The sequence below is a fragment of the Electrophorus electricus genome, chromosome 9 (assembly GCF_013358815.1).
Source record: "Electrophorus electricus isolate fEleEle1 chromosome 9, fEleEle1.pri, whole genome shotgun sequence".
In the NCBI taxonomy this organism is placed as follows: domain Eukaryota; kingdom Metazoa; phylum Chordata; class Actinopteri; order Gymnotiformes; family Gymnotidae; genus Electrophorus; species Electrophorus electricus.
In genome coordinates, this window is record NC_049543.1 from 13,963,145 (window position 1) to 13,972,412 (window position 9,268).

A 9,268-nucleotide genomic window follows, 5' to 3' on the forward strand; every position below is an offset into this window, starting at 1 on the left:
TTATTAGTGGTAGCTCAATGCTTAAGGTACTTGACTAGTAATCAGTAGGTTGCCTGTTCATGGTTGCTATTTTTGGGCCCCTGAGCAAGACACTTAACCCTCAATTGATCAAGTTGTGTTCAGTCAGGATTGTAAGTTGTGTTGAATAAAAGCATCAGTAATGTAAATGTATTATTATTTTGGCTGTCTAGCTAGAGTTCACATACCACTCCAGGTTTTTTTCCTAATATATTTAATAATTTTGATATGGTTAATGCTGTGAGTATTGGACTGGTGTTTTGCATGAGTGGAGAAGTCTCCTAGGAGACATGAGGAGAGGCTGGTCTCCTAGGAGACACTGGAATGCTGCACCCTAAATAGATGGCCAGTTTAGTGATGACTTCCTCCCAACAGTTATAGACTGGTGTACAGTGCATGTCCAAAATGAATGCATATATTTACTAGTAGTATTCACTGTGCATTGTGTGCATGTTTGAAAATGGGATATGTTGGAAAAGTCTCATTTTGTACATTTTGCATTGTGTAATGTGTTCCCTGTGTATACGTTTGTATTCAAGTAACTTTGATTTTTACATTTTTGTTCTTTAAGAAAGTATTTTTACAGATTTGTACCCAAATAGATGTTATAGATGTGTGAAGCCTTTGTCATTATCTCACTCTCTTCAGTTACTGGAGCTTTCATCCTAGAATGAGTGCCTGCACAGGAGAAATACAGATCACTCGATCAATCCCTATGCAACCAAACCTGAGTGGCCCTACATGGCGCATGGGTCAAGTAGGAGGGGCCTTACATGGCTTACAGGTCAGGTAAGAGAGACCCCTATCAAGTAAAGTAGGAGGTGACTCACATAGATCACAGGTCTGATGATATAGCCTGTGGCTTTTGTGGCTATATATAGCTTCATTGGCTGAAAGAAGATGAAATTACATCATGATGATTTTTTAGCACTGAGAAACTATTAAGCCTATTAGGCCCTTATTGGTGTTAGTATTGTGTTTTGCACTTGCTTGACCTAGCAAATCAAAACCCCACTACCTTTAGGTGCACCATTATAACAGTCAAAACATTTGTTTTAAGCTCCATGACACCGTTTTGTGTAATTTAACGTTTCATAGTTAATAGATTAGTTTCATAGTTAATAGATGCTTCACTTATTTATGTATCCTTATCCTTATTTGTAAACATAACTAAACTGAGTTTGTTTAATTTTGGAACAAATGTGGAGTAGACAAGAATTCTTACAACTTGAAATGGCTTTTCGACATTATATCTGTGCACGACATGTTTTAAGATCCTTTAATACAAGGCATATATATCACTGGAAGGTTGAGCTGTGTGACTGTTTAGCTCAAACTTTGCATGTCACGTGCCTTTTCAGTGATACTGTCTTTAAATTGCCATGTCTACATCCATTATAAATGAAAATTATTATTATAAATTAGAATAAATGAAGCAATGATCAAACAAGTTTGAGCATTTCTACTCTTAAGCTGTGTTTTGAGTCCTTCCACGGTATTTACAGTCACGTGTGATTAAAGGGAAATACATTAAGTGAAAACTGTCCTGACATATGCTATTGAAGTGATTACTCTGTGAAAAGGTTTTTCAGAAATTCCACTGATGAAATAACCTAAACATGAGAACCTCGCAGCTGATGGTGTGTAATGTTTGTTTCTGGCCGCTTGGCGACGTAAGGACCGGTAATGAGCTTTAGGCAGTTTTAGCATTGAGACTTCCTGGATACCGAGCATACTAGCACGCTAGCGACGATTAACCGTTTCTCCATCAGCTTTGAGATCCAAAACGTCTTTCCAAAACCAAGACGTTTGAGTGTACACGGTAAGCTAATTAACATTTGATGGCGATGTTGTTTTTAAGTCTTTATCGGTTATTAGCCCAGGCGACTTTGCTGTACCAAATCTGTGAAGACAAAGAAATAGCGGCTGGGGTCTCGCCCGGGCTAGCTAAACTAGCTAGCTCATTATATAGGATAGCTATTTTACAGTACGAGTTTATTCGCACAGAAAAAAATAAAATATTTGCACTTTGTAGTTAGCTAGCTGTTTGCTTGTAAATGGCAGAATATGTCCGTATTAATGATAATGCGATATATTCGGGTGATGGTCCTTGGTCATATTTAAGATAGCCCGTTAGTTCATATGATATCGCTATGCTTTAGAAATGACTCAACAAGTGTTTTAGCGGTAGTCCACTTCCGCTATTGTAGGCGAAAAATGTTTATTCGTTATTATCCGTCAACAAGTCAGTGCCATAGCCGTAGTCCGCTTCAGATAGTGTAGGCGAAAAATGTTTATTAGGCATATTGCAAGATGATATTCCAGCGCTCCCAGAATGGTTAGCAATATCTGTGTAATTTTGCGAAACATATTTCTTTTTTAAACATCATAGCACACACACTAAAGGGCGGAGAAATGTCACGTCCCGGTTTGTTTTTGTTTACGAATGGATGACGTAATCCAAGTGCAAGTCGGCAACAAAGAAAATACCCCGGCCATGCACAGACTTGAAGCTAGGGTGAAACTTGAAGACAATACGCGTTTACACGGCGTAGTGACGCTACGACGTCTCTCTTTTGCCGCTTAGTTTGGGGGAGATCATGTCCGACAGCACTGAGAAGAAGGAGGCGAACGGGGACTGTGTGGACGCGAGACGCGAGGATCAGGCAGAGTAAGATGATCTTAACTACTGTTGCTGTGCGGGCATCCGCGTACTGCGACGTTCACCTCCGGTTACTGGTCTTATAGGTATTATGCTTTTGTGTAGTTGGTATGGGTTTGCTTGTCTTGTTGACTGTCAGCACATCTGAACTGGTCTTTCACTCTCCTGGCACTTTTACTGGTTAAACAACACCAGCTGGTTTGGGATACCGAGAAGCACAGACTGCTTTACATAACTTTATTTGTTAAAGAATGTAGATTTCCTACAAGTTGGTTATGAGAACTGCCAGTTCTTTACCTGGATACATACAAGTGCTTACTGCAGTTTTCCTCATAACAACATTTACCTCCCAAAATGTGTTCGGTAATGACATGTAAATAACATGTTTCTAAAAGCAGTACACTGTGTTCTTTTGATCAAAATGTTTCATAGTGTTGCTATGGAGTAATTTTTTGCAATTTTCCTTCTCGGTGGCACTCAGTTGACTTGTGGACAGTTGTGTGATCTGAATCTGGACCGGTGAATGTGCCACCCAGTCTGTTATGGCCGTAAGCCTTCCCTCTGAATGCTGGGAAACAGTATAAATTAGGGCTATGTGATATTGACAAAAACTATAAATTGTCATTATTTTGCTGTGTTTTGTTGTGTACACATTTCTGAATCGTGGTTAGCAATTGGAGTGTATTGTTTGGATCTTCTTCTTTTGTTTGTTTTTAATGCTTACCGGGTCAGCCGAACCCCGTGATGTATCACTCATGTGAAATGTCTGTCATTTGTCAGGACTTTTGCTCCATACAAGTAAAGAAAAAAGATTTGTTCATTTGCTTGTTTCTTTTTTGCAGCCGTCTGTTTTATGTATCACAGAATTATTGCGATGACTAACGAGCAATATATCGGCCTGCCCTTTTACTGTACTTTGCTTTGAGAGATTGTGACCCTGTGTGTTTCTGATGTGACTGTGCAGAGCCGGAGTGGGCTGGGCTGCAGGTGGGCCGGCCGTGCAGGTGGACGCAAAGGCCCGCCCCCACGCCTACCGCTACAGCCTGGACTACCCCTGTATCGGCCAGTGTATCATCATTAACAACAAGAACTTCAACAAGAGCATCGGTACAAACACGCACATGCATACACGCGCACACGAAAAAGGCCACGGTGGTGATGTTCCTCGCACACTGCATACACATCCTCCTCCCGTTATGTGTCTGCTCTTTAGAGACTCGATTTGTGTTGTTGCCGTCAGAGCGGTGGCAGTACATTTGCCTGCGATGACAATGAAACGACAAAAGAGGATTTGAATAAAGACACACGGGGCTCTTTCCACTCCCCCCCCCCTCCCTTCTTAGTCATCTAGTGAAAAGGGCCGAGCCTCTCGCACTGTTCCGATACTCAAATGTGGTGTGTGTGTGTGTGTGTTCTCACCTGAAGGCATGAACACGCGTAACGGCACGGATATCGACGCCGGCAACGTCATGAAGGTGTTCGGCAAACTGGGCTACAAAGTGAAGGTGTTCAACGACCAGACGGTGGAGCAGATCAAGAACGTTTTAACGGCAGGTAAGTTTTAACCCGCAGCCCTTCTTCAGGCAGGTTTTAACGAGGGTAAGGTTTATTTGTTTATTATCATAACCGCCATGCCCCTCCTCCAGGAGTCTGAGGGGTGGAGCTGTGGATCTCTGATTCAGTTTCCTGTTAACCACACCTCCAGCTAGCAGTTTATTTCTCGTCTTTATTGTGTAACGTCTAGTGGGCGGAGTGACAGCAGTATAAGGACCGTCCTTGTTCCTGGGATTCTCGTTCTGTAACTTCAAAGTCAAAATTCTAAAGAAGTCATTTGTTTAACACCACTGAGCTGTAGTGACAGGGTGTACACAGAAACTGTCTGTAGACTCTGTGTTATTAACCTAACCACAAACCCACAGAAACCATTGCATGTTTGTGTCTAGACTAGCTAACGTGGTTTGAGATGGCAAATGTTCGTGTATTTCAGGTGCTAGTTTTAGTTTGCTGATTTTATTTAGGTATCTGAACCTACATCCAACACCGGCAACCAGTTCATAGAAGGAGTACAGTAGGGTGTTGAGCTTGCAGGCAACTGCTAGTTCACGCTCCTGTGTGTGTGTGTCAGTTTCCAAGGAGGACCACAGCCGCTATGCATCACTAGTGTGTGTGTTGCTGAGTCATGGAGACGAGGGTGTGTTTTTTGGGACGGACGGTGCATTGGAGCTGAAGGCCCTCACCAGCCTGTTCAGAGGAGACCGATGTGCATCGCTAGTGGGCAAGCCCAAACTCTTCTTCATACAGGTGTGTGCGTTGCGTGTGTGTGCATGTACATGTGCAAGCCAGCTCAAATTCCCCTTCCTGTTTTGGGAGTGGATGTATGCACAAGTTCAGTCTTCCAACAGATTCAGACAGGAGTTTGTAGGTTTAAACAAACCTCAATTCTTTTTCCTGTATAAGTAAGCGTGTGTGTGTGTGTGTGTGTGTGTGTGTGTTCGCACTCAATCTTGAAATTATCCTCCCTTTTACTAAAGCTGAATGATGACTTACATGTACTTACAGATAGCAAGCCCAGCAAGAGAGTGACATGTTTGCCTTGATAATGTTATGATGTGTGTGTGTGTGTGTGTGTGTGTGTGTGTGTGTGTGTGTGTGTGTGTGTGTGTGTGTGTGTGTGTGTGTGTGTGTGTGTGCGTGCGCGCGCGCGCACCCATGCGTCTGTCGGCAGGCCTGCAGAGGCACAGACTTGGATCCAGGTGTGGAGACTGACTACCCAGACGAGTCCCCGGTGAAGATTCCAGTGGAGGCTGACTTCCTCTATGCCTACTCTACAGCACCAGGTACACACACACACACACACACACACACACACGCTTGCATGCGTGCTCTTAAACTGTCTGCTTTGGTGATTAATTAGTAGGCTTGAGCGTGAGCATCCTCTGCATGCCTGTAACCTAGGTTACTACTCCTGGAGGAACACCATGACAGGTTCCTGGTTCGTCCAGGCTCTGTGCGAGATGCTCTGCACGTATGGCCGCGAGCTGGAACTCATGCACATCATGACCAGGGTCAACCACAAGGTGGCGCTGGACTTCGAGTCCACCTCCAACCTGCCAGGCTTCGACGCCAAGAAGCAGATCCCCTGCATTGTGTCCATGCTCACCAAAGAGATGTACTTTACCTGCTGAGAGGAGGATGTCCCAGCACGCTGCAGACAGCAGGCTGAGCTCTAGGGACACGGGTAAAGCCACAATCAGGGATTTCAGCCCAAGAAATGGGCGACTATGCCAGGTGAATGTGGAACTCGACAGCCAATGTCCTCGCAGTGTTTTAGGCCTTCTAGAATTTTCTTAGCGTTTGTAAACACCTAAGAATCCAAATCCTAAAAAGATGGTTAAGGCAGACTTGCGCTAGAAACGTAATGTGAACAAAACTGACTTTGCAAATCCCTGATTGTGGCTTTTGTGAAAAGTGCTTGGGTGTGTGCGAACATTGCTTTTAGGCACCAGTAGGACACATTTAAAATGAAAAAAAAAAAAAAAAACATTTAAAAGTTTGGAATTGGCCAGAAATCTCCTGTAGGGATCTTGCTCTGAAGTAGCAGTGATGGTAGGGGTCTATCCTAAAAGTTCAAAAGTGACTCGGTAGCTATGAACTGTTTGTAGTTTTCATTGTCCTTGCTCATCAATATTTACTTTGTGTTTGTCTTCACATCAGGATATTGAGTATCTTGCCAACTTGTTTATTTTTCTGTTCGTTTAACTTTTCAAGCTTTGTTTACATCATGTGAAACCATTTCATGTAGTCGTTTGCCACCTTTTTATTTGAGGTGTGAACTTCGTGTGTACTCTTGGGCTCACTGGGTTTAGAGACTGAACCGGACCGGCGAACGATAGGGGCACCCATCACGTGAGCAGCACTAGACAACGAGCAACTTCACGTGCACTGGATACTGTTACCAAGCAACGCCTTTCCGGGGAGACTGTTTAACTACTCCACCGTGAAGCCTTGCTATGTACCATTTGAAATTTTTCTTTCAGTCTAAGGGAGTTTTTACACATCTACGTTGTGTATTTATAGTACCTTTTTATAGTTGGGTTTCGTATTGTGAACCTCTTCAGGTTTATCTTGTTGAAACTACCCATTGCAGCACTACTAGTGTCTTTTCTTATACAGATTTATAAAGCCAGCAGTGGCGAGTAAGTTTGGTGCTACAGTGCAATAAAAGGAGATAAAAAATAAATGGTGCCCAGCTCATGGTGTGGCAATAGTTATGGGTTCCAAACAGTGATTAGTGACCCATGGGGCAATGCGGATAAAAATCTGTAATGGAAACTGTCATTGGAAAAATTAAGGATTGCTTATATAACTATCGTTTTGCTGTGACCTTTGTCCTTTTCTATTTGTCTATATGCCACTAAGGCGCTGTGTCTGTATGTGTGTGTGAGAACGTGTGTGTACTATAAACTAGCCCAGGGATTATAAGATGAGTGCAGCAGAGGTTTGCCAGCGTGCCTCTGTCCTGCCTTGGTTCACGGGTGGTGTGAGTTAATCAACCCCACAAGTTGTGCTGAATCAGGTTAACGCGGGGATGCGGCAGTCTGAGCTGAGCGGTGACCATGAAAAACTGAAGGCCACCGCCTTAGAACAATCACACCTGACCTCAAGTGACCTTTACTGAGCTGTGCGTGGGAGGAGTCTGTTCATGTTGTTTAGGTTGGCACCAGCCTGGTTATGTCGTGTGTCGTTAAGATGGTCAACATCTGAGTCCTGCTGTGTCCTTGTGCCGATTATATGGTCAATATTATGACAATGTTTGTTTGTTTTTTCTTTTGCACTGCCCATACTTGATACTGCAATGTTTCCTATGTAACTCCAAGCCCATTGGGTTAAATAAATAATGTACCTTTTGACAGAAATAATGGTTGTTTTGTATAAATCCTATGGGAATTGCAAGCCCTGTGAGTTGAATATATGTTTTTATAGTTGCAAGACAAAATCGTAAGTTTAGCCAGCGGTACTGGCTCAATGTAATAATGGAAATGCCTTTGGCCACTAGATGGCAGTAGAATAACTGCAAAGCAGACAGACCTGTAAAACAGGTAAACTATAACAGTGTAATAAAACTTAGGGCATTGATTTTTTTGAGTCAGATCGTTGTGTTTAGATGATGACCTAAGAAGAGTTCATCAGACCCTGAAGGTCACAGCATGTCGGCAGACTGGTGTGTGTGTGTGGCTGAAAGCAGACTAGTTGGGGAAGACTGCCCAGCTCTGGGACACTACCTGAATATGATGATCACTGTCAAATATAGTTCCACTCCTTTTGAGTAATAAAATAATTCTAATATATTTCAGTCTAACACATATTCCACTTATGATAAACCCACATATCCTAGTCTACATTTAAAAAACCGTTACTAAACGGCAGTGTAAACTGTGATCATTATTTTGAAATATGTGCATTCATTCATAAGAAACATGATAGAATGCTGAGTTGCTATAAGTGTAAATTATTGCAGTATTTAAATTAATTCAATAAAATCAAATTATCTGTTATGGAACATTTAAGATAAACCCTTTACAGTTATCCATTCATCATAAGTAGGAAACATGACTAACTGAACCTTAAACAGTACTGAATGTGAAAAACTGTTGTTTTTTTTTAACCTAAAAAAGAAAAGTAAACGCGGCCATCTCTTTGAACATTTTACAGAGGCATGGACACGTAGGAGTGTAATAATAACATTATTCTACATCTCTCATGTGACTCAAAAACTAAACAATAACTTCTTTACATCCTCATTTGGGTCAAACATCAGCAGAGATAGAAGGTTCTAAAATCATAAAATCCATAAAATCAAATTTGTAATTTAAAATATGAAAGTGATTGAGACAGGGTTTGCTCCACCTTTAAAGAAGTGAGGTGTCACACCTTCCACTCGGACTCAGCCCTGTACACACTACACTTCCCACAAGCAAAACTCTTTTGGTTTTTGTAAAAATCTATTTATGTCTGTTCCCTGTTGGATTTGTTTGCTATTCATCTGTTTGTGTTTCTAAGCTTCATACACTACACACACGTTGTACAGAACAGGTCATGTGCCATTAATTTTAACTTTATCCAACTTGCACTGTAGTTCGGGCACTTTAGACGTCAACTATTGTCACTGGTCATATGGGATGTTGGAAAAATCACAGGTCTTGTGCAAAAATACAGAAGATGCGTTGCTCCTGCCTGGATGTGGGGCAGTGTTTAATATCACTGCCTTTGAGGTAATAGGTTGTTGCTTTGAAGACACAGGTGTGTGATAACACGGGGACGTGGTAACAAACAAGGGGGCAGTCACAGAGAGAACAAACAACAGTAAACAGTAAACAACAGTAGGAAAGGACACAAATCTGATCTGAGACCACTTTTGGATTCATTTTGAAACTGTCCTTGTGGTCATTAATGGCAAGTGCTGACATAAGTCACAGAAAATACACTTTCTGAAAAAGCTGGTTCAGCTAAAACACACATCCACATCTCCATCTCCTTACCAGAAATCTACTGTCAGCATTATTTAACAGTTGATTTGTTTCAGCTGTA

The 9,268-nt window shown here is 42.1% G+C and overlaps 1 protein-coding gene across 1 annotated transcript; it reads left to right on the forward strand.

Moving 5' to 3' along the window:
• The first annotated feature begins 1,679 nt into the window (after positions 1-1,679).
• On the forward strand, positions 1,680-7,536 carry casp3a (caspase 3, apoptosis-related cysteine peptidase a). Its single transcript, XM_027024718.2, has 7 exons — positions 1,680-1,840; positions 2,606-2,689; positions 3,645-3,787; positions 4,106-4,234; positions 4,806-4,981; positions 5,406-5,517; positions 5,636-7,536. Exons 2-7 carry the CDS (start codon positions 2,619-2,621, stop codon positions 5,863-5,865), a joined length of 861 nt encoding a protein of 286 aa, XP_026880519.2. The 5' UTR covers positions 1,680-1,840; positions 2,606-2,618; the 3' UTR covers positions 5,866-7,536.
• The last annotated feature ends 1,732 nt before the right edge of the window (positions 7,537-9,268 follow it).

Excerpts from the sequence above, each read along its gene's own strand:
- casp3a (XM_027024718.2), top strand. The coding sequence starts at position 2,619 with ATGTCCGACAGCACTGAGAAGAAGGAGGCGAACGGGGACTGTGTGGAC. Across the intron at positions 2,690-3,644 it reads AGACGCGAGGATCAGGCAGA|AGCCGGAGTGGGCTGGGCTG; the intron begins GTAAGATGATCT and ends GTGACTGTGCAG. Across the intron at positions 4,235-4,805 it reads CAAGAACGTTTTAACGGCAG|TTTCCAAGGAGGACCACAGC; the intron begins GTAAGTTTTAAC and ends TGTGTGTGTCAG.